At 44.1% G+C, this 24,491-nt stretch overlaps 1 protein-coding gene and 1 long non-coding RNA gene across 8 annotated transcripts in view; one reads left to right on the top strand and one right to left on the bottom strand.

The window, feature by feature from the left end:
* The window catches only part of LOC311629816, a 41,544-nt gene extending 29,589 nt beyond the window's left edge, over positions 1-11,955 (bottom strand). Inside the window, exon 1 of the long non-coding RNA XR_014796262.1 lies at positions 11,692-11,955. This is a non-coding gene — a long non-coding RNA (uncharacterized lncRNA). The remainder of the gene's footprint in view (positions 1-11,691) is intronic.
* Positions 11,956-14,563: 2,608 nt separating this feature from the next.
* NFIB (nuclear factor I B) overlaps positions 14,564-24,491 on the top strand; it is a 230,207-nt gene continuing 220,279 nt past the window's right edge. For 2 of the 7 annotated variants that reach the window (XM_084898253.1, XM_084898252.1), the window contains exons 1-2: positions 14,568-15,817; positions 22,006-22,537. In XM_084898253.1, coding sequence (XP_084754379.1) covers positions 15,788-15,817; positions 22,006-22,537 — 562 coding nt within the window. In that variant the 5' untranslated portion in view covers positions 14,568-15,787. Of the gene's footprint in view, positions 15,818-21,367; positions 21,595-22,005; positions 22,538-24,491 lie in introns of those variants that run through there. The other 5 variants (XM_084898255.1, XM_084898251.1, XM_084898249.1 and 2 more) reach the window with 4 other exon arrangements.

Raw genomic sequence — 24,491 nt, 5'->3', positions numbered from 1 at the left:
GGGGGGCATGCCAGAGGCAACCAAATCAATGATTCTCTCTCATCATTGATGTTTCTATCACTCTCCCTTCGTCTCTGAAATCAATAAAAACGTATTTTTTAAAAAATGTAACTATGCAAATAGCATATGTGCATAGATGCAAACTGGATTGGCATATATGCAAATTTTAGGTAATAGGACTGTAGGTGGACGTTTGTATTTTGTTAATTCTTCACTTAAAGTGTCTCTACTTTTGCCCTGGCCGGTTTGGCTTGGTAGATTCTCTCTCATCATTGATGTTTCTATCTCTTCTCTCTCTTCCTCTCTAAAATCAGTAAAAACATTTTTTTTAAAGTGTCTCTACTTTTGTATAAAATTTTTTTTTTTAATATAATGGTAAAAGAAATAATAGAGGGCAGCTCAGGATGGTGCCAGATATAAAGAGAAAATGAGACAGATAGTGCTATTAGGAATGTTCTTGAAAAATCTTATATTTATACCCTGACTTGTGTATTTGTCACCCATTCTTAGACAATAGGTTACTAAAAGAAGGCTGTACTAGTTGCAGGCTGGATAAACCCTGTGTGCCTAAAATTTCCCACCTAGCACTGCTCCTCCCTGCTCCCCCTGTTGTTTATAAAAATACTTCCCATGTCATGAAGAATATAAAAAGTTTCCCAACTTTGTTAGTTTGGCTTCTGGATATATTATAGGGTTTTATTTTGGTTTGAGAGGGTGGAGTGGGATGGGGAGGGCACCTTACTTATTGTCCCTACTTACATTTTTCTTTGGTGTCTATCAGTACTGTTTTTATTCTACAAACCCACATCAGCTACCCATAAAGTGGGCAGAAAACTAGAGGTTGTTATTTAGTGTGTTTACTTGAAGGCTTTCAAGATACCCCATGGGAAGCTTACGCTTGTCTAAAAGTATTTAGAGGAGCCCTAGCCAGTTTGGCTCAGTGGATAGAGCGTCAGCCTGCAGACTGAAGGGTCCCGGTTTCGTTCTGGCCAAGGGCACATGCCTGGGTTGCAGGCTCAACCCCCAGTAGGGGGTGTGCTGGAGGCAGCCTATCAATGATTCTCTCACACCATTGATGTTTCTATCTCTCTCCTTCTCCCTTCCTCTCTGAAATCAATAAAGAAATATATTTAAGCTGAAACTGGTTTGGCTCAGTGGATAGAGTGCCGGTCTGTGAACTGAAAGGTCCCAGGTTGATTCCGGTCAAGAGCATGTACATTGATTTCAGGCACATCCCTGGTGAGGGGTGTGCAGGAGGCAGCTGGTCGATGTTTCTCTCTCATTGACATTTCTGGCTTTCTATCCCTCTCCCTTCCTCTCTGTGAAAAATCTGTGAAATATATATTTAAAAAAAGAGAAAAGAAATATATTTTTAAAAAATATTTAGAGGAGAATGTGTTCATAAAGGAATTGAAAGCCTTTGTGTCAAAAACACAGAAGTCCTCAAAAATGTATCTATCCGTTCTTGCATTGTAGCACCTACAGGGCCCATGCTAAGCACACGATGGTGTTTGTACAAGGATCCCTTTCTTCCTCTACTCCCTGAGCTGTATGAAGGCTTTCTTAGTTATGGAATAAAGGCAACCTCTTCATTGATCTTCTTTAGTAGTACGCAACTTGAAATGATGTCATCATGTTCTAAATCAGCCCAGTGGGATCTTTTTTTATTTTTTAATATGTTTTTATTGATTTCAGAGAGAGGAAGGGAGAGGGAGATAGAAATATCCGTGAGAGAGAAACATTGATCAGCCGCCTCCAGCACGCTCCCTGACTACAAACCCAACTGCCACTTCTGGGTGTATGGGACTGTGCTCAGCCAGCCAACCTAGCCACACTGGCTGGGCCAGAGAATCTTTGTCACTAAGGAGACCACAGGATGTGGATGCAGTGGGCTGGCCATGTTCTTGTTGAAAGTGGCCCACTGAGCAAAAGGCAAGATGATCCTTTGCCAGAATTTCATTGAAGGATCAATCGACTGTCTAGTGCTTTTTTGCATCCTGTTGCCTTACTGATTTGAGGCTTGCCAGATGCTTCTGGGTTTTTTTTTTTTTTTTTTTTTTTTGTGTGTGTGTGTGTGTGTGTGTGTGTTTTAATGGTTTAAAAAATACCTTAGTGATTCTGTTGTTTCAGAAACCTTACATATGGCATAAAATAGCCTAAAATATTTTTGAGAATACATTTGCTTTCTCTTTGCTCAACTTAATCATGATAGCTGAAATTCATTTAACTCTATTGTTTTTATTTTTGTGGGCATTTTGATAGCTGACATTCTAAAGTTATATAAAAGTAAGAGTAAGCAAGATATGAAGATTGAAATGCTCCTAAATTTATTTTTTTAAAGTGAGTCTTAAAAACATAACTACGGCTACGAAAGGTCAAGCTTTCATATTGCGAAGTCATATCAAGATAAAAGTGATTTTTTCAAAGCTGAGAGATACCTTTGATTTATCACCATTCATCAGAGACCAAGATTTTTCACACATTGAGTCATCGCTAGAGACTTCTTCTTCTTCTTCTTCTTCTTTTTTTTTTTTTTTTTGATAAACCACTTTAACCTGCTCTTGAAAACCTCTGGTTCATGAACAGAATGAGTCTGAGTCTGTCTCTGTTTAGCCTGTGAAATTTAACAAGACCGAAGCCTGGGGTTGGCAAGGCTGTGAGCCATACCACCATCTCAGGTTTTTGATGACACCACAAACCACTTGAGATTTATTATATTAGCAGATGTCATCAGATATGTGTGTGCACAGGTGCAGCATGCAGCGAGCGAAAGAAGGAACACTGTGTGTGTGTGTGTGTGTGTTTATTTTTGTATCCCTACTCTTAATGGCTAGAAAACGCCTGGCCTGGGTAGTGTGGAGTTTCGATTCTATTGCAAGGGCCTATCTGGTAATCTCTTGACGTGTTTTCTACAGATATAATTCTGTATGATAAGCAACTGTTTGGTGGGAAAGACACTGTGTTTGTTTTTACAATCAATATCTAAAGAAGAGGCATATAGCAGGATTATAGCGCAAGACTACTATAACCAAGGAGAAACAAAAATAGTTACCAGAGGCTGTTTTTTTACACTGGGGTATTCCTCTTGCACAAAAGACTGTGTGCATCCTCCTCTCCTCAATAAAAGCTGTACGGGGACACCTCTTATCTCTTGAACTTCAACAAAATGCCAAAAGTTGGCCTTTGATAAATGTTCCAACTTAAGCCTCTCTAAATATTTTTAAATTATTAAGAAATAATTAATACTATTTCCCAGAGGCAATATGAAATAGGAATGTTTACACAGGTTTATACATTACGTATTTTTTAAATTCTAAAAAATAGTTCTCCGATTGTTTTAAAAGATGGTATATGTTTTATTTAGTATCAAGTCTTTATTATATACATTGACTTTGCACAAAAGCTGGCACAGTGGACTAAATATAATAATCTAATAAATTAGTGTGTACTCTAATAAAAAACAATACAAATAAAACATACTTCCTGTATTTTTTAGAAATAGAGAAATAAGATAAAATAAACACCTTTGTGGTAATGACTGAAAATTACTGGTTTAGATGGGGTAGAGGAATTACCTCAATTATGACATAAAGCATTGTTACAATGCATGCCTTTTAGAAATAATTATATAGTGATTATTCTCAATGATAAACACATGCAGATGTTGCTAGTACATTTTTAAAAATTCTTAACTTGAGGAAAATATACAGAAACTGCATTACCAGTTAATTGGCTTTAAGAAGAACCAGAAAAATCTAAACTGTAAATGTACTTGAGGATCTTTAGTAAGTTCTTAGGAATGAATTGTGCCTGCAACTGAAAGCAAAAAATAAAAATAAAATAATAATAATAATAATAATAAATAAAAATTAGCTTTTCTACTGGAATTACTTTAGTTAGATGTGTCAGAGGGCCAAAATACCTAAGTATGTTAGTCCTTATTTTAAACAAATGAATGCTTAGTTATAATTTCTAAAAAGATTATTATACAAAAGTATTGGACATTAATACATTCTAGGAAAGGCTTTTAACTAAGTTAATTTTAATTTTGAAAAAGCATCTACTTTAAAACACTTCCTAATTTCAACATTTTTATTTTCAGGAGAAAATATGAAAACCAAAATCAAGTGATGCTATAGATTAGAAGACCATGGTCATTAGCCAATTAAAAGATTTAGGAGCAACAACCCTTTGGGGTGACCACTAATTAGTGAGACCAGTTTTTATAAGACATGATTGAAAATTATCCTCTTTATTTCATAGCCTTGGCTATCATTTAATTATGACATATGTACATATTTGAAAGAGAGAAGAGAGGTTGTATAGAAATAAATATTCTTGTAAGCTTCACATGTCAAAAGAAACAAATGCCATGCAAATAAAAAAAAAAGATAATCTGTGAGAGGCTGAGCATAACATGCAATGGCACATTGTATTACCAAATAATATGCTTAGCAAGGAATCCTCTGACAGGTGACACCAAATCTAGATTCATCCGTCATCCCTAGAAGCACAGAAAATCCTTTCCCTCCCCCTTTCCTATTGCTTTTCCCATTTTGTGTTTGGAATTTTTCCTAAACAAAACTGGATCTCTCTGCACTGTCATTCCTCCTTTGGATGATGTTGGGAAGAATTCGTAACTCTGCTGTGGACTTCAGATAATTACAAGGGAGAAGACTTTCGGAGGCATACTTAAAGAAGTTTTAGAATTCGATAATACTGTCCATTTAAGCACTCTCTTCCCCAACCTAAATAATATTTTTAAGTTTTAATATTTTATTTTTGTTTTCTTAGTGCTAAAATATGATTATTTAACCATGAAAGTACTATTAGGAAATCCTGTTATGGAAACAGATCTGTTTGTTATCCACTTGAATTGATTGCCTGGGTAGACTGAATTATAGTTACACTAGCTGAGTGGTTAAAAATAACTATTGATAACTTGGAACAAGATAAATGTTAAAATTTAATTTTCCTTTGGAAGTTATAGCTGAGTGTGGAGATACATGCAAACATATACATGTGTATGTGTGTATCCCCATCCTTAATCTCCATTCCCAAAACTATACTTATATAAATATATACTTTTAGGGTTTTTTGTGTTTTTATGTGTTTTTTTTTTTTTTAGGGGAAATTGGGATCTGCTAGACCTTCACTTTAATAATCTAGTTTTAAGTTTGCCATTTTCTAAGGTCAAATTGGATCAACCCCAGTTTTAGTTTTGTATTTATTATCACAGAAAATAGATATATTATTCACATACAGCAAAACATGATGTGTATATATATATATGTGCAGGAGAAGAAAAACCTTTTTTTTCTTGTTATAAGGCCAAAAATGTCTTTTTTGTTTAAATTATGCATTGTTGGAACTAAGACCCTGAACAATGTTGTTTAAATTCTTTTGGGCTTTAAGGTAAACACGATTGGGATTAAAATACTGACATGCGCACATTCAGTAGAGTGATAAGAACAATTCATTGGGAGTTATTCCAGTCCCACTGGTAATCACATAATTGAACAGGGTTTTTAGAGGATATTTGAAGCTATTGTTTTCTGTTGTGCAATTACATAACAGGATCCCTGTAATAAAATATTTTTTTTCCAAACCCCATGTGGGTTAGTACTAAGTACATGTAAGGCTCTTGTTATATATATTTTTTTAACCTTTAATATTTCCATTTAAAATCAGAATTGTATCACAACGTAGTGACAACAGGCATTATTTTACCGCACTACATACAGATGCTTAAAAAACAAATCCTCTGAAAACTGAACAGAAAAGTCCATGTGTATAACTTTTTAAAAATACTCATCAAGCCTGCTTTATGTATGAGCACTATTCACTCACTATCCAATCGCGCCTAGAGTGTTTACTTCTGGGGACGCAAAAGTGGTCTGCCTCTTTGGAGCTGGTTACTTCTCCCCGTCCCCTCCTCTTAGATTACTGACGATCCCGTGACTGCACACAAATGGCAATAAGAAGTGCTCTCTCTCGGGTAGTTTTGCTGACATGTGGAAAGGAAAGGAACGCGGCCTTGCAGGCGAAGTTGGCCGAGCAACGTGGCGGGAAGCGGGGCGGTCACTCCGGTCCTGCAATCGCGCTCTCCTTAGGGGAGGAATCCTGCGCGGCTGCGGGGCGCCGCCGCCCTCTCCCCTCTCCGCTGTCCCAGGAGCCCCCGGACCCGCAGCACCACGGGGGGCGCCCCCGCCCCCGCCCCGCGCGCCCCGGCCCTGCCCGGCGGCACTAAGACCGGCCCCGCCGCGCCGGCCGCCACACCCCCGGGCCGCTCCCCCCGCCCCGGGCGCCCTGATGCATATGCAGCGCCGCGCCGCCCCCGGCTCCTCCCCTCGGCCTCCTTCCCGCCGCCAGGCGGAAGCGGAGAGCCGCGCTTCCCGCGCCGGGCGGCGGGGCGGGCGGGGCGGCGAGCGGGAGAAAGGGAAGGCGCTGGGGCGGCGGCCCGGGCTGAGCGTGGCCGGGGCGCGGGCGGCGGCGGGTCGGGGCTCCCCGCGCTGCGGGCCAATCCGGAGGCGGGAGGCGAGCGCGCAGCCGGCCCCGGGGGCGCCGGTGGCCGCTGCCCTGCGCCCGGGGCGCGGGTGGAGAGGCGGCCCCCGCCCCTGGGAGCGGCCTTCCCAACGCAACAATAAGCCCCGCGGCAGGCGCGCGCGCGCACACACACTCTCACACACACACACACACACACACACACACACTCGCATGCACACACACTCACACTCACATGCACACACATGCATACACACATGCACACGCACACACATATGCACACGCACAAGCACACACACATTCTGGACGGCTTTCAGGTCCACCAGGAGAAACACAGTCTGCAGCCAAGGAGAGGAAAGCAAACTGGATATCCAGACGGAGGGACTTGCCTGCGTGTTAAGATTTGACTTTTACCGCCTTTTCTTCTGGGGTCAAGAATTGTGGCACTGCAGAACCAGTCATTAAAGCAAACAGACAAAAAAAAAAAAAAAAAAAAAAAAGACTACTCCTGGATTGCCTTGTTGTTGTTGTTGTTTTTAACTACACACAAAAAAGCGACACCAAAAACAACCCTTGGGAAAAGCCACAAAACCGTACCTGAGACACATGAAGTCAGCGGCCAGGGCTCTGTCACAGACTCAAGATCTGTTTAATGCAATACAGTGCGATGGTATGTGACTCTGAAATGATGGCGTTTGTTTACTTGTCTTGTCCATCCCCTGGCAGCCTCTTCCATCTCAGACACAGATTATTATTATTTTTTCCTGTTTATGTTTTGTACATTGTTTTACCTAAATGTTAATTCTGCTTTCCAGGCTGAGCCATAGTACTGGATTTTCAAACCTAATGCAAATAGATAAAGTTTTTTTTAGCTTTGGCAATTTTAGTATCTGTATCATCCTTTTATGGAGGGAATCAATCGATACTCTTATGAGTCCAAACTGAAATGTAGCATTTTTCCTGTTTTCAACTTCCTACTTTCCCCTCCCCCAATTTTGGAAAAAGTTACTGTACAGATGATACTGCATTTATACCTTGTAGCCCATTCTCTCTTTTTGCACAGCCTTCTTTTCTTCATTTTAAGATGAATATGCACAGTTTTATTTGTATATTTTCATTTAAATGTGCATTTTTAAGCGAGGGGAAAGTACTATTTAGCTCTGATTGGTGCGGTAGAGTTTTTAAAAATCAATATTCATTGCAAAGCAGGATTGAATTGTTATCCCTCTTCCTCCCTTCCCCCTCCCCACTTAGAAAAACAAAAGATTATGATAGATTTCTTCCCGCTCCTAGTAAAACTCGCCCCCCCCTGCCCTTCTGTTTTTGCCCTAGGATTTCATCCCCCACCCCCTGCTAAGTCTTAGGTCTCTCTCTGTGTGTGTGTGTGTGTGTGTGTGTGTGTGTCTCCCTTGTCCTCTCTTCGCCAGTAAGTCTGGACACATTTTAATGCACAATATCCCATCCATTAAGTTGTGGTTGAATGCAGAGTGTGTGAGGACTTGGCAGCTTTTGGGTTGAAGGGGGTGGGGAAGCCAGTTTCGACTTTGACACAAGATGCCGAAGTGGCGTGATTGGAATTATTATGAGGTCTGTGAACATGGCCATTTTCTCCTGCGTTAGAAGAGCTGCCATTGAACTTGAGATAGGACAGACTAGATCTCCAAGTTCCCTCCTCCCCCCACTCAATACAGTAGCTGGCAGGGAAAGGGCGCCAAAATACACAAGATTAACTCTAACTTTCTCTGGATGGATCCTGTGGCACCCTACTTTTAATTTTAACTTTCCAGCAGGCAGGAAAAAGTTAACTTTGGAACCCAGACGCAAACAGACATTTAAATCAGCCCTAAAGTAGCATAAATCCCAGAAAGTCATACATGCATGCTCATGTGGTTAGAAAAGAATGCATGTGTAAATAAGCAGGGCGCATGTGTGTATCTGACTGGAGAGCTGAAGATTTAATCAAAATCAGAGTAAGTGTGACTTTGGAGCACATTTGCTGCAGGGGGGGGGGGGGGGGAGCCCTGTGAGAGGCAGCAGCTGACCTTTAAGCAGCCTAAAGAGAAACTGCAAAGAGTTGTGAAACACAAAACGTTGTGGTTTCCAGTTTTACATTTGAGGTTTGATGTTTTCATTTAATGGCATGAGAGATGGAGAAAGCTCAGGCGCTGAAAAGTCCCTATTAAATCATATGTGGGCAAAGGTCAAGCACTCCAGCTCACTGATACAATATACTGCAGATTCCTACTTAACTGATGGGGAGCACAGGAAAAGTGCTTGGGCAATAAAAGTATTTAGAAGGGTAATTATCCTTCGTGGTTGGGACTGCATTCTTGTGCACTGGGAAAAGGTTTTTACTGGCTCCGATGAATTTTAAAAAAGCTAAGTATTGTTGAAAGCTGTTTTAATAGGAAATTGATTAGCTGAGTGTTTCGTACAATAAATGGTGACAGTTTCATTGTTTGATGTCCAAAAATAAATGTCTTTTTATTCTTTAGCAGACATAGGCATCCATGTCATTTTAACATGGTCAGACGGAGCAGCAGCATAATTATGAGCGAATGTGATGTCACAAACATCTGTAACTTTGCTTTTGGAGTTTGTGACATCACACAGTTGGACAATTTTATTGCTCTGATATTTATTAACTTGTGTTACAATCTTTCAGACTCATTTCAGGGATACCGTTCTCTATAAAAAAAATGTGTATGGGCTTATTTTTTTTTTGTCTTTTCTCTTTGTAATTATGCAAGTGTTTACTAAATTTTAATTTGAAAGTTAAAATGCACAATTATGTTGTAATTCATTGTTTTGATTTTCAAGTAGAATGGCAATTTTGAAGGGAAGAATTAGAGAAAGGGATGCAGAAAGTTTGAGTTGATTTGCAGTGAACTTTCTATACCTAATACAGAATATGGCTGCTTGGCCATCTTGGTTAAAACATTCTGAACATCTCTTTAAAGCTGATCTGTTTTCATGTCACAAAGGCATGTGTATCTGAGTAGCAAAAGCCAATTTACACGCAGAAATAAAATGACAGTAAGTTTTACTTTACCGTTCAGCTCTTTTGAAAAAGGACAATAACTACAATGCAGTATCAGCAGAGCAGAGGTTGTTGTGTGAGAGAGCGTGTAACTTTTGAACTATTGCGAGTGAAACAAGGCCCTTATTACCGTGGTTTTCAAAGTCTAAAATAAATCATGCAAAAGTTACAGGGCCACTGACTGCTGACTTTGTAACCCTGGGAGCAGATGCCTTCAGCAGTTGGGAATCTCTGCTGATGAGCTGGCCTCGTCTCTGTGGAAAAGTGGAAACTGTCTAACCTTCATGGAGGAATGGGGCCCAGTCGGTGCTCGGATTCAGTCTTAGCTTGTACGTATGCCTGAAATGTAGGCACACTTGGTGGGACACTTTTTTTAAAAAAAAAAAAACAACAACTGAGTTTACAGGCATTTCAGCAATGACATTATTAACAGCGTCATTTTTTCTCATTTAGTTTTGTTCTCAGGGGACACCAAACAGCCCCCAGAGGAGGGAAAAAGAAGTCTATGGTTATTTATGCATTTCAGTGAAAGGCAAGGCCCTGGCGGTGGGGTGGGGCTGGGGTGGGGAGGTAACTGGTTGTGAATTTTCCAGTAGGGAAAAATTGCTATCCTAATTTGATAGTAGCAGTTTAAAGGCTGAAGGAGCTGGGCATGCTTTTGCAATTCCCTTCAAGTACAGGCAATGTCAGTACTTGTTGGTTGTTTATATATGTGTTTTTTTGAGAGGATTTTTGGTGTTCCTGCTTGTGGGTATAAAATTGTGTTTTCCAAGCTACACATGCTTTTTTTGTGTGGTTCATTTGGAAGAAGGAGAGGTTCCTGGGCATGGTGTAGTGGGTACTTGCAGTTTTGCAGGCCTATTTCCTGGGGTCAGGAGGTCATCTGTCTCTTTTGTATTTAGTTTTAAAATATTGATATTGGCAATGAAGCCAGGGTGTGTGGAATTGTTGAGCCTTCCCTCAAATCACAAGCAAGAGCTAAAAAAAAAAAAAAAAAAAGTCATCCGGTGTACTAAAGATGACAGCTTTGTTAAGCTCCAAGAAACTTTTCCCTAAACTGCCTAGGATTTGCAACCTGTCGCTGAGTTTCCTTAGAAAGGAGAAGGTTAACAGAAAATCAATATTAGGAGATACTTGAGATGTCAAGTTCCTCTCTGGAGGTCAGCGAAAGGCTCCAATGGGGTAAACATTGCTCCATTTTTTGCAATTATACAGCTGAGTTTTGAAAAATCCAGTCACCTGCAGCCCAGGCATTCCTTCTCCAAATCAATAAACTACCTGTCAGAAAAGAAACTCCCCCCCCCCCCCAAGGTTGCAGGTAATAGATGATCGATGGAGGAAATCTTTAGGAATTCTGAAATAGAAGATTTTCCTGTTGCTGCGGGAACCTTTCACTTTCTAGCTCTTCAAGCCAGCAGCGTATGAGGTGAACGGAACTGGCCTGTCTCTAAGCCCTTTCAGTGTGGGGGAGAGAGAAGAAAGAACTTAGGAGAGGTAAGTACCAAAGCCTCAGAAGGAGCTGACCCATTTCGACAGTATCAGAAGCTTTTCGGAGATACTTTACAACCACTCCTAACACCAGGGCACAGACATGGGGGGGGGGGAAGTAGATAACATGTAAATTCTTTCTCACTTCCTCTTCTCTCCTCTTCTCCTGGGGATTTAAAGGATTGGTATTTCTCAAACCAAAGATAGTGGGGGACAAGTGTGCTGAGAGAAGCCAGATGTCCCCCACAGGCAAACACACCAGTCCCCTCTTTTCCAAAGGGCTCTCTTAGAGTTCATCCTGGGAAGGCCTGCAGTGACCTTGGCATTGGCTGGCCCAGAAGCAGTGTTTTTGGCGGATGTCAGCCATCCTGCCTACGAGAGGACAGTCAAAGCCATATACATGTGAGCACCCAACCCCGTGAGCCCTTCCAGGATGTCTCTTTTTGCCTATTCTTCCTCTCCCCTCCTGGCTTTCCCCCACATCAAAATCACTCCTTCCTCATTTTCCTCTTTCTTGGAAACAAATCAAAACCCAACTGAAGCATCCCCTGTGCCCATCAAAACTGTATCTACCCGTAAGTGCCCTACAGACATGGAAGCACCTGACCCCCTAAGGGATAGGCCTGGGAGGCCCCAGGCTGTCTTCTCTGGGGTCTTACCTGTGTCTGTGGCTGCTCCTTTTACCCCTCGTGTGTGGCTGCAGCTTTTGTGGGCTCTTCTGGGTAACAGTTGTCCATTTTCCCCTTTTTAAGCCTGTGAGAAACTTTTGGATGCAACCTAGTTTTGGTGACAAAAGGAAATGGTTTCTGTTGGTGAGGGAAACTCATCAGGAGGAGGGGCAGCAATGTCTGCAGACACTTGCCCAGGGCTCAGCACTGGGCCTCTTTTGCCAGGGGACAGCGGCTGGCTTGATCTCTGGCTGAAAGGAGTGCTCTCTGGGTGCCAGGATTTCACTGGGGGTGTGGGTGAGGAGGGAGGGAAGGAGGGAGGGAAAGACACACACACACACACACACACACACACACACACACATACACACACACACACACATGGCACTTGATTTTTTTTTTTAAAGAGACCCCGAAAAATAATGGCTTTTGTAAGAGTCCAGGCATTCAAAGAGGTGTGTTCAAGGACATGAGTGCATTTATGCCACGGGGAATGTCTTTTATGGTAAATTAACTCCGGTTAAATTGAATATCTGTTCAAAGGGAAACTCTAGTAGTTAAAGCTGGTATTATCAGGAGAGCTTCCCTGCCCGCTCCACCCCCACAGCCCCTCCCGCCCGCAGGCCGGTGAGAAAGGGATGCAGTGTAATGTGCTCATGGACAATACAAAGTGATGCTTGGGGGATTTTTTTTTTTTTTTTTAAAAAAAACATTTAAAACGAGATTGCCTAAAATTTCCGAGAGATAAATGAGTATTTATTTGGATTAACCCCCGCGGTCACCTCTTCCCTTTGATCTGCAAAGACTGTCAACTTTACCCTGACTTTTCAAAAAAATAAAAAGAAGAAGAAGAAGAAGAAGAAAAGGCCCACACAAAGGAAATGAACGTCCTTTAGAAAGCTGACTTGGAGGATTTGCCTCGGGGAGGGAGCAGGAGGGCTGTGCCCTAAAGGGTTAACTCGGGGTTAGTTCTCGAAATTTCCCCGACTTTACCTGCCTTCCCAGATCCGCCGCCCCCTCTCCCCGGCCTCCCCCCCCCCCCCAGCCCTTTCTTCTCTGGCTCCGGGTTTACGGGGGCTGCAGCTGGTAGACTTGGCAGGCTCGCCTCATTAGGAGCGCCCTTTGAAAACGGACTGTGTTTGAGCATTTCCCTAATGAGGACAGGACGGGGTTAAAAAGTGACCATTTCATGGTTGACTTGAACCTGCCTACTTTTTCTTGATGTGTCCTGGTGAAATGCTTGATGTGGATAACTCCCACTTGGGGAAGGAAAAGTCACTGGTTCCTGCAGGTCCGCGCAGGGGAGAGGAGGGGGTGGATTGGGGGTGGGGACGGAGAGGACCGTGGGCAGAAGCGGGTGAGACCGGGCGAGGAGAAAGTTGAGAAAAAAAAAAAACAATCCAGAGGGAGGGAGAAGAGGGTAAGAGAAACAGGGGATCCGGGGAGAGAGCCTAGAAGCACCCCAGAGGCACAGTTGGAAGTAGGGGGTCTCTCCCTCCTGGGACTGGGGCAGGGGAGCCCCATTCGGCGGCAGCCCCGGGCGAGGTAGCCGCGGAGTTCTCCGCGCTCACTTTTCCTCTCCATTGTCTGGACAGACAGCCTTGGCTTCCACCTCTCCCCCACCCACCCCTTTTTGCGGAAATTTGGGGGGCGGTGTGCGTGCGTCTGCGAGCGCGCCAGAGTGTGTGTGTGTGTGTGCCGCGGGGAGAAAGGGTGCAAAAGCAAAAAAACCTCCGCCCTCCAAAGACCCAAAATCAAGTTCATTCACTCGGGGGCTGCCGCCGCCGCCGGCGGCCCGGTGGGGGCGGGGCCCGGGCGCCGGAGCCGGGCGGGCGCGGCCGCCTCTGCGGGGCAGCAGCGGCTCCCGCAGCCCGCGCCCGCCCGCCCGCCCCGCAGCGCCCGCCCCGCAGCCCGAGCGCGCCCGGCCCCGCCCCGCCCGCGCCCGGCGGGAGGGAGCCGCTTTCCGCCGGCGCCCCGGGCCCTGGAGGGGGGGATTGGGAGGGAGCCAGCGGAGCTGCTGGAGGAAGAGCCGAGCGGCAGCGGGATGGGGAGGAGGGGGAGGAGAAGGGGGAGGTGGAGGGAGCAGGCATTGGCGGCGGCTCGGTCCGGTCCTCCCTCTCCGAGCTGGGCCACGTGCGCGGGGGCACCCCGGGGAGGGCGCAGCTTCTCCCCAGCAGCCCTGGGGCTCGGGTCCCCGAGGAGAGACCCTGGCGGACCCCGCCTCTTTGCGCGCCCGCGGCGCCCCAACTACTTAGCCCAAGTTCGCTCGGTCCCCGCCTCCCCCTCCTCCCCGTCCTCCTCCCTCCGCCGGCGGGGGAGCCGGACCGCGCCCGCCCGCCCGCCCGCCGGGGTGTGAGAGCCGGCGCCCCAGCCCGAGCCCCCGGGCGGCGGGGTGTGAGGGAATTTTCCATTCGTTCCCTTCCCCTTCCCGGGCCCAGGCCGGAGCAGGGCTTCTCCTGCTCCATGTCCCCGCCGCTTAAAGAGTCCGCAACCAGCACCGCAATCTCTCCTCCAGGGAGACGGTCGTGTGTGTGTGTGTGTGTGTGTGTGTGTGTGTGTGTGTGGTTGTGGGGAGGGTGCGGGACTTACCAAAAGGGCGGAAAGATCTATTTTGGAAAAACAACAACACAATAAAAAACACAAACACAACCGCCCCCCCCCCCCAACAACTGTGCTTTTTGTTGCACTGCTATGAAACCTTTAACAAATAGAGAGAGAGAGAGAGAGAGAGAGAGAGAGAGAGAGAGAGAGAGAGAGAAAAGAGAAGGGAGGGAGGGAGGGAGGGAGGGAGGAGGAGGAGGAGGAAAGTGGGGGGCGGGGGTGCGGAGAGGCTGGTGCAGAAGGAATGCGCGCTTGCAGGAGGAGGAGGAGGAGTAAAGCGATGATTGTGTAATTAAATAATAAAACAATCCTTAAGTCTGATTTGGAGAGAGCTCGCGAGCGGGGTCCAGAGGGTGGAACCGGTGAATTTTTCAACTTCCAAGTTTTGCAAGGAGAGAAAGCGAGAGAGAGGGGAGGAGAGGGAGGGGGCGGGGGGAGAGATAGAGCCCAGCGCAGAAGAGAGAGGAGTTTGGAGCCGCGAGCTGAACGGGAGAGCGGGATTTATCGTTGGGGATTTTTTCGGGAGCTCGCTCCGATCCCCTTGGGCTCCGGGCGGCGGCGGCGGCGGCAGCCTCCTCCCGCGGCGGGTCAGGCGAGGGGCGCGGTGGGCGGCCAGGCGGCGCGATCGGCGGCGGCTGCAGCCGGGGACCGCGCTCAGGAGCCTCTTCCTCCACCAGGGAGACCTGTGCTCGCGTCCCCTCCCTCACCCCGGCCTCTCCCTTCTCCCCCCCCACCCCCCCTACCCACCCCGCCCCCACCGGCCTCTCCCGCGCGGCCCCGCCACCCGCGCGCACTCGCCGCGCTCCCTCTCCGCACACACATGGTCTGCGGCTCGCGGCGGCGGCAAAGTTTCGCCCGCGATCACCGCCACCCGGGAACCCTGCGGCGGCAGCGCTCCTCCGGGCTGTAACCTTGAACTTTCCCAGCGCGGTGACACATTCTCTTCGCTCGCTCTTGCTCCCGCCCTCTTTCCTGCGCCCCCCACCCCGCCTTTTTTTAAAAAAAGCACTTCACCACCAACCACTACCCCAATCCGACCCGCACTGCCGATCCTCCGCGCACCTCCCAGCTCCCAACAACAACAACAACAACAATAACTGCAACTGCAACACAGAACGCAAATCCCCAAACCCGGGCGGAAAGCGACCCACACCGGCGGCGGCGGAGGCGGAGGCGGCGGCGGCTCCGGGGAGAGCAGGGCCGGCGGGCGCGCTCGGACTGTGAGGTCTCCAAGTGCAGATTGGATTTCACGCCGGGAAATCCAGCGCGCCGCCAAGTGAACTTGAATCTTGTGGCTGTTGAAGGAGGACCTGGGTTGGTCGTGAAGTTGCGGTGATCCAGCGGATTTGATCCAGCTGATTTGATAGCGCACCGAGGGGCTCCGAGGACTGGAACATGAATAGATGAAATTCTGGCTTCTCGAAGATTTTTCTTGGGCATCTCCTGGAAAGCGCGTGTGTTTGTTTTATTTTTTTAAGGCGAAGTCATGATGTATTCTCCCATCTGTCTCACTCAGGTACGCGTCTTTGATCGCTCTTTTGGGGGTTCTCTCTAGCCCGAAATTGCCTTTTGTTTTTGTTGTGGGGCTCTCCTCTGCAGACAGTTCGAGGCTTTTTTAGTTATGTATTTATTTATTTTTTTAAGAGTGAACCTCCGCCACCCCCATCCCTCGAAAAAGTGGCCGGGAGTTGCGATGGGATGGGACCGGGCGGCGTGGGAGCCGGCGCGGCCTCCCTCCAGCCCGCGGCTCCGCACGCTCAGCCCGGCGCTGCGGGCACGGGGAGCAGCGGGCGCCCGCGGGCTGCCAGGGCGAGGCCGCCGCCGGGGTGGGCAGGGCCCGGGCCCACGGGAGAGAGAGCCGGTCCCCACGCGGGCCCCCGGGTGCAGGCTGCGGAGTGGAGCCTCTGCTCGAGGTGCCCGCCGCCCCTCCGGTTCTGGCTCTTGCGCACGGAGGCAGGCTCGGCTTCAGAGGGGCATTTGGGGGGAGTCAGCCCTGACCAACTACTCTTGAACTTGGACGAGGGGACTCTAGCGGGAGTCCTTGTGGGCGCCTTTGGACTTGGCTGCAGGCTGTGGCCCGGCGACCCGACGAAAGCCAGGCGGAGGAGGTTGTGGTGGGGGGGATCCATTCCTTTGCTTAATTTGGGGATCTCACACTCTGGTCCCTTCTTGATCTGCACTTTGCGGTCCACAGGGACCACACCACAGAGGTAGTCTCTACCTGAACACCAGTTAGCTGGTCGTGGTGAAGAGGAAGGACTTAGAGAACACGTTCTTCTTTTTTTGTGTGTGTGTGGAAACCTGTTCATTTGACGATCTTCATTTGGCGTAGCTCCTAAGGCAGAATGTAATGGTGGAAAAAGTAAAGTCATTAAAAAAAAAATCCCAAGGCTTTAGGAAACAATGATATGGAATAAAACCCTGGCTTTATACTTTTGGAAAGGACAGGGTTTGTATAATTTTAAAGCAGACGGTCAGTTGGGGAAAAGTGACCAGACTGAGCCTACGTACCTGGGAGGTGGTTTTTCATCGCTGCCCCAACTAACTAACCAACTGAGGAACTAACTAAATATCTTAGCCCAGAGTTGTTATTTGAGGCAGTATTTTAACCCTCTGGAGGTGTGGGACAGTTTACTTTAGCCTTTAGGAGGATATAGCATGATGGGTCATTGATAACCATTTTCTTTGACATTGGCATAAAGACTAGACAGTTAAACAAGTGTCACCTCCTCTCAGGTGTGTTGCAATTTAAAAATATTCAATATCACGATGGTGCATTTTTATAAGGGACAAATGATTAAGATTTCAATTGTATGACAATTAGAAGCCATTGTGATTCAAAAGAACTGAGGCATTCATAAATTGTGAATGAAGATGAAAACAATGATAAGGCTTATTCAGTGATTGGATACAGTCCTGTAGCTTTTTGGCTGACACATTTTTTATTGTTTATATTTTGTTTGGCATCTGACTATGATTAACTTAGATATGGCTATTTCAGCAAGTAAACGTGCACTTTAATTTAACAAAACTGGAAAAAATGAGTTGCTGAGCTATTTGTCCTTTAAAAGCTAAGAATAATGACCAGTAAATACGATGATTGAACTGTTTCAGGTAAAACGAATTTCCTTTAGTTGTAAAAGTGGCGTTTCATATCACCCATCATCAGGACATTTTTTCTCTTTCTGGTAAACTATGTCCATTTGATATTATTTTTACATTATTGAAGCATTATTCAAATGCAACAAATTGAGATAAGCTTTACACTTGCAAAGTACTGACTCACTTATTCTCACCTGTACAGGATTGCTTTTCTATTTTAATTTATGTTTCCAGCATTGGCTTTTTAGAAACATTGCTAGTGATTCACATACACTGCATTTTTTTTTTTGTTTCCTCTAAACATGTATTGAAAACTCACTAATTTGTGCAAGTTAAAAATGAAATTGCAGCATCTAGACATATGGACTGTTCGAAGCATATACCGCATCATCATTCAGCTATCACATTAGTAGTCAAGAAAACATACTTACCAACACTAATTCATGGTGACTAATATTACCTACTGTTTAATAATGTAAATCTATGTTGATGTATTAAAACTATTTTGGGATTTAAAGTCTATGCAAGAAAAGGAATTTTAGCTTTAGAATTCTCACTTAGCTAATACTTCCTATGTGACTTTATAGGTAATGTAAGGTGCTGCAAAAGTGAGGGCACCTTAATTATGTTGATTTAACATCAGATCAATAATTTGGTTTTGTATTGGAAGAGTCTTGCAACTGTAGCAAAACACTTCTTTTGGATTTTAAAATGCAAAATAGAGAAATATTCTTAATTGGTTGAAAACTTTATAAAGTTTCAATTGTTGAAATGTCGAGATTTTTAGAAAGATTTTTAATTCAAAAAGAGCTACAGTTAAAGTGGATATGTGGCAGAATGTTATGCAAAAGTACCAGTGAATCAATATAAATCAGTATTTATAAATCAGTATTTATACATCACTGTGAATCAGATATAAAAGGACAATTAGAAACCATTATATATAAGTTAGTATTTGCTTTTTCTAAAATTACTGTAAAATCCTTAATAATATAACTTTCATTGGCATGTTTGAATTGATGTTTTTTCATTGTCTTTCAAGTTCTTTAGTTACATTTTTAAATGGCTTATTGTTAAATAGCAATACTCCAAGAACATCTAGTATTTATTCATTACCAACTATATTGGTCTAATGTTCCATTCTTTCTGAGGAAACCATTGTGGCTGTGAAGAAAAATCAATGTTTTTAGTGGAATTAGGACTGTTTGCTTTTATATTTCAAACTTGTAACTTGTTATTTATTTTATCAATGTAGTTAAACTAAAAGAAGTTTTAAAAGAGCATTACTGAATCTCAGTTGTAATTTAATAAAAATTCTGAAAGAGCAAGGTGATAATATAGAGCCGTTAGGTCTTAGATCACTTTGCTGCCTTGCTTTAAAAAATAATTTTCATAATTGTTTAAAGTGTTATTGTGATAATCTATTAATTAGGACATTTGAATACCTTAATCACTTTTTTTTAATGAAGACAGTTGCTGTTCTTCATATTTATGCCACCCAAAATTATGAAAAGTATATTGCAACTTAGTATTATAAAACAACCATATTTAGAAGATGACATTTTAGGCATATTAATACAGAAATATAATGTGACAAAGCAAACCTCTACTTAGCATCATTTTTTGAGGACATATTTTATCAGTAAGTGCTTCACTTGAATGGAATCCTCATAATATATTAGGGCAACTTTGTGGACTGCGAAAGTTTGCTACTTTTATTTAACAATAGTAAAAAAAAAATGTTTTAAAACATGACTTGATGACAAACTCAAGGCAACTTCATAAAACATTGTTTTTGTGTGCACTTACTGAGACATTCCAAATTCAACCCTCAACTTGCAGTGTGATTGTTTAAAAACAATTTATTAAAATTTTGAGATGCGCTCCATGCTAGATGATTTGAAATGCAAACAGATATAATCGAAAATACGTTTGATGTCTTCATAAGAAAAAGGAAATGTCACTGAACATAGTCCTTAAGGATGCAGGTACTTAAGAGTTCCTGCATTGCTTACTATCTGTTAAAATAAGCCTGCATTTTCAAAAGCCTGGCAAGGGTAAAAGGAGTGACACAAAGCTGCCCTCCATGTACTCTCTGCATTCTCAAGTTTTTCCTTTATGAGTGTACAGATGTACGTTGCTTCGTCGTATCAATAAATTATAGTTTAAAAGTTAGGTTCTGTATAGGAAGTGAATTCCCAGAGCATGTTTGAGTCCATGTTTCCATGAGCAAGGGTTTCCTTCTGCATGTGTTCCGAAGGGGGATAAACAAACTTTTTGTAGCTGCAGTGAAAGCCGAAAGCATGGCATCAGTAAGTGTAGGGAGATAGGGAGGTCTTATCATGGGCCGTGGTGGCTGCGAGCAGGGCTGCCTTCGCACACAAAGAACAGATTGTGGTTTAACTCTTTCCATGGCCTAGTTTAATGTGCTCGCATAGTGACTGAATTGTTCAAATCTCTGCTGGAAACTACCGATCGGTTTAATGATTTCCTCCATGGCATTTGGTTATGCCTCATGCTGTGATATAATCATCTGTATTCTGCGGTGTTATAACGTTTTGATTTATACGTATCCTGTCGTAGGAGCGTTTTTTATGGCAATATGTTAAAACACTTGATGACCGCATTCTTGATTGGATGGGACACGCACCCCTTCCTTTTCGGAACCGCAGACGGCTAACACGCCGCAGTCTTTAGCATTGAAACTTTGCGTCTCATCATCAAAAAAAAAAAAATGGATTCCTAACTACATGGGGCTTGGGGGACACCTTCTTTGTTAGGGTGCCATTAGTTGTACTTTTTATCGTCTTGACCTAATGGAATTCATCAGTCTGCTGGTGAAACAGAATTTATTCCACAGAGTCCGGGGTGACCGTCCCTAGTGCATACATCCTAACTGGGGAGATGACCAGTTAGAGAAAGTTATTTCCTGACCGGCTGGAGTGACAATATAGTTAACGTGACCAGCACAGTGGCCGTGGTGGGAGTTCTTACTTGCTTCGCATCTTAGCCTATTGCACGCGTGCAGTTTGCATGCACACGAGGTTCAGGGCTTTTTCCGAGCTCACGAGACAGGTTTTACCGTCAGCAGGAAATAAGGAAACACGGATTGCTTTGGAAAGCAACCTGAAATATTTGTAGGTAGAGATTATCTGCCACGCCTTGTGCCTCCCTTCCTTGAAAAAGGCTTAGATGGAAACAGGCAGGAAAAAAAAAAATGTGCAGGAGCCTAAGGTAAAACAAAAACACACAAAACACCACTTAATGCAAAGGATAGGCTACTTACACGCTCTGTACTCGCACAGACTCACAAGCACATGCTAGGGGCACCCACAGTCCTGCCCGAGAACCCATGAGCGTAGCCAATGAATCATATTGATTCCACAAAAGCAGCGAGTGGCCAGCCGTGCAATCCCGGTGTCACCCTGCCACGACATGCAGAGACACAAAGAATGTAAAGTTGGTGCCAAGTTGCCATTTTTCATTGTTCACCTCGGACTGATTTTTTTTTTTTTTTTTTTTTTTTTTTTAAGGCGCTTAGAATAATTGCTGTAACTCATGTGATCAGTTAACAAATTAACTGAGGCCGCGGGGCTTCGGATTCTATAGAGAAAGCTGCCGGGAGAACATGCGTGCCGTTTGCGTTCTCAACTTTACAAACTTTTCTTTAAAAAAAAAAAAAAAATGCAAGAGGGTGTCTGCGTGTCTGTGAGAGAGCAGGGGAGTGTGTGTGTGCGTGTGTGTGTGTGTGTGTGTGTGTGTGTGTGTGTGTGTGTGGTGGGGGCTCCTGGTGGTGGAGGGCGTGAATGCATTTTGCTCAAGGTATGGAAACCTCTGTTCGGGACACGGATGCCCGGGCTGGCGTCCTTTGCCCACTTTCCCTCACTGTATACCGGTTTCTCTAGTTACGGCTCTTGGAATGGTGCTGTTTCAGTGTTGGAATGTTGGACGTTTGATAAGAAAATGGATCAAGTTTAATGGCGCATGCTCTTTGTGCCACCAGCAGCCTCTTGCTGAGAGCATGCTCCAAACGCGGGAACTGTGTGGCATTGCACTGAGCATCTATATGCTTTGTGTTTCTGTGCCACAGAGGGGAGAAATGAACTGTGGCACGGCTCCTGCCTTCTGAACAGCTCTGCTCCGATTTTTTAAAAAAAGAAAAAAACATCTCACTGTGTTCTTTGTAAAATGGTACTGCGTCATGTGTTAGTTGGTCAAGCCAATATTTAAATATTGAATTGTGTGCCAAGCACCTTGGTTGCTTACGTTCGAAAGAATGCAGGATGCCTGGTGGGAACGAGGGGGATGGGGCCAGAGTGGAAATACAAACGTAAACCTTATTTTATTTTTTTGGGAGGGAGCATCCACCTGTGCATTTTGGTGGAAAAGGGGGCAGCTTGGCATGGCTTGATTTTCTAATTGTTCTACTGTTTTGGTCATTTTCAATAAGGAAAGAATATTATTATTATTATTTTAAATGCATAACTTTTTGTGCTCAGTGGTCTTATTTGATTTCACTTTGTTATTTTATTTCATGTGAGCCTTTTAAAGCTAACCTGACCGTGTCTATTTTCTTTTTTTTTTCCTTGTCGCCTCCCGCAGGATGAATTTCACCCGTTCATCGAGGCCCTCCTTCCACACGTCCGTGCAATCGCCTATACGTGGTTCAACCTGCAGGCTCGGAAACGCAAGTACTTTAAAAAGCACGAGAAGCGGATGTCCAAGGACGAAGAGAGAGCCGTCAAAGATGAGCTCCTCAGCGAAAAGCCCGAGATCAAGCAGAAGTGGGCGTCCAGGCTCCTGGCCAAACTGCGCAAAGATATCCGCCAGGAGTACCGCGAGGACTTTGTGCTCACCGTGACCGGCAAGAAGCACCCGTGCTGTGTCTTATCCAACCCCGACCAGAAGGGTAAGATCAGGAGGATCGACTGCCTGCGGCAGGCAGACAAAGTCTGGCGTCTGGATCTAGTCATGGTGATCCTGTTCAAAGGCATCCCTTTGGAAAGTACCGATGGAGAGCGGCTCATGAAATCCCCTCATTGCACAAACCCAGCACTTTGTGTCCAGCCACATCATATCACAGTGTCAGTTAAGGAGCTTGATTTGTTTTTGGCATACTACGTGCAGGAGCAAGGTAGGAGCCGATTGTTCTTTTCTTCTCGCACCGCACACATGCAAACATTGCCCACGCGTCCGGGGTCCGGGATGTCTGGGCTCGGGGTTAACGGTCCTGGAGGCCCCTTAGGTCTCCCTCCTCGCCCCCTCTGGGTGCTCTGGGTGGAGTAGCATGCATGCTCAGGTGTCCTCTGCCCTGTGCAAGCCCTTGGAAATAGACACGGCGCGTTCCTACCTGGGTAGGCGTGGGTATTTAAAGAGAGACCGCAAAGAGATTCGTTTGCAAATGTCTTTGAAAGCATCTATCTTTTTCAAAGACACAGAATAGTGTGAAAAAAAAAATGGTTTATGACAACTTAACCGTTTTGGTCTCAGGCTACCTTCCTTGCACCATCTTTTCTCCATGTGAAAAAATGTAACGTTATTTATGAATAGTCGAACCGCGCTTTAATAATTTTAGTACTAGCCTCATAACGAATGAGAGAGGTGAACCTCGTTCATGATTCTAGTGCTATTGCACTGAAAATAGAATTAACGCTTCCTACTACGAAATGCTCAGATAGCCAATGCCAGAGAGTATGTTTTACGCAGACCTAGACTTACTTAATTTAAGTGTTTCTATTAATACCTGCTTTTGATTGTATGATATTCTCAGTGGACTAAGTAGACGGTTGTTGCTTAAATAATTTGTTATTGTATTTTTCCAGGGTGACTTTGGAACACTTCAAACTGTTAGTTTACTTAAATGTAAATTCATAAAACTTGCAGGGGAGAAAAGTTGCAGCTCTTCTGCTAGAACAAAAAAAAGGAAGTGGACCAGTTACACTGGTTTAAAATAAATCTAAAAAAAGAATGCAGAAATCACATACCATACCTATTTTTTTTTTTAAAAAAATGCTTGATAAAGAGAGTGATATAAATATTGCCTCAATAATTCAAAAATAGGTGATATTTTTGCTGAGTGTTTTTTGAGTCGATGAAATATGTTTCCTTACTATTTTTATTTTTCTTCACATATTTTCCTTAAGTAGGTGAGACTTTCTTTTCTTCAAATCATTGTGTCAGGATATAGATGTCCTGGTAATAGCAACAGTCCATAGTAAAACATTATTTTGAAAAACAGCATACCAAAAGTGGACTGAAGTTTGATCTGCTACACATGGTGAATTATTTCCTAACTTGGCCTGGCGGTAGGGAAAATAGATCGTCAGGTGGCGGACAGTTATCTGATGTTTGTCAAATAAATGTGGGATTTAATATAGTGGTATGAACTTCATTATCATCCAGAAGATAAACCATCAGAATTACTCTTTGACTCAAATCTAAGTAACTTACCGTGTGCTTTTTGTCTTTATCTTTGCTTGATACAATTTTAGAGATACACTTAAATGTCATTTAACTTTTTTTTTTTTTTTTAGTTTGATTTTAAATAATGGTGCTAGACATCATATATTGGGAAATACTGCTTTTTTTTTTTTTAAAGGAAACATTACATTTATTATTTCTATGTATTTAGGAATTAAAGTCCAAGTAATGATGGTTTGGGGAAAATATGTATTTTCACCCTATGTGTCCTAAAATTAAAGGTCATTAGCACATGACACTTCATTTGATTGGCAGCCGTCTAGGAGGTGACATTGTAAGGTGGGTTGTGTATATGTGCTGGATTGACTGTACATACGTTGTAACTGTGTTGTGAAAGTCAAGGCTAGAAGTCAAGTCTTTAAAAAGTGGGTCATGCAACTTTTTAGTGCAGTGCGGGGAAGATTTGCAAGCATTTGACTGCTGCTCACATTTTAACTTGCTTGAAGGCTAGTCCGTGAGGTGTGTACGTATGTACATCCACTCCCGGGGCAGGCAGCCAAATCTCTGGGTTGATGAACTGAAAATAAGGAACATATCCCTTAGATTTGTGAAGATAGATTGAAGGAAAGAAAGAAACACGCATAAAATGTTTTCTGCATTGCACCATC

This window comes from Pipistrellus hanaki (genome assembly GCF_964339955.1).
Source record: "Pipistrellus hanaki genome assembly, chromosome: 11".
In the NCBI taxonomy this organism is placed as follows: Eukaryota; Metazoa; Chordata; class Mammalia; order Chiroptera; family Vespertilionidae; genus Pipistrellus; species Pipistrellus hanaki.
This window is presented reverse-complemented; position numbering and strand designations above follow the sequence as displayed.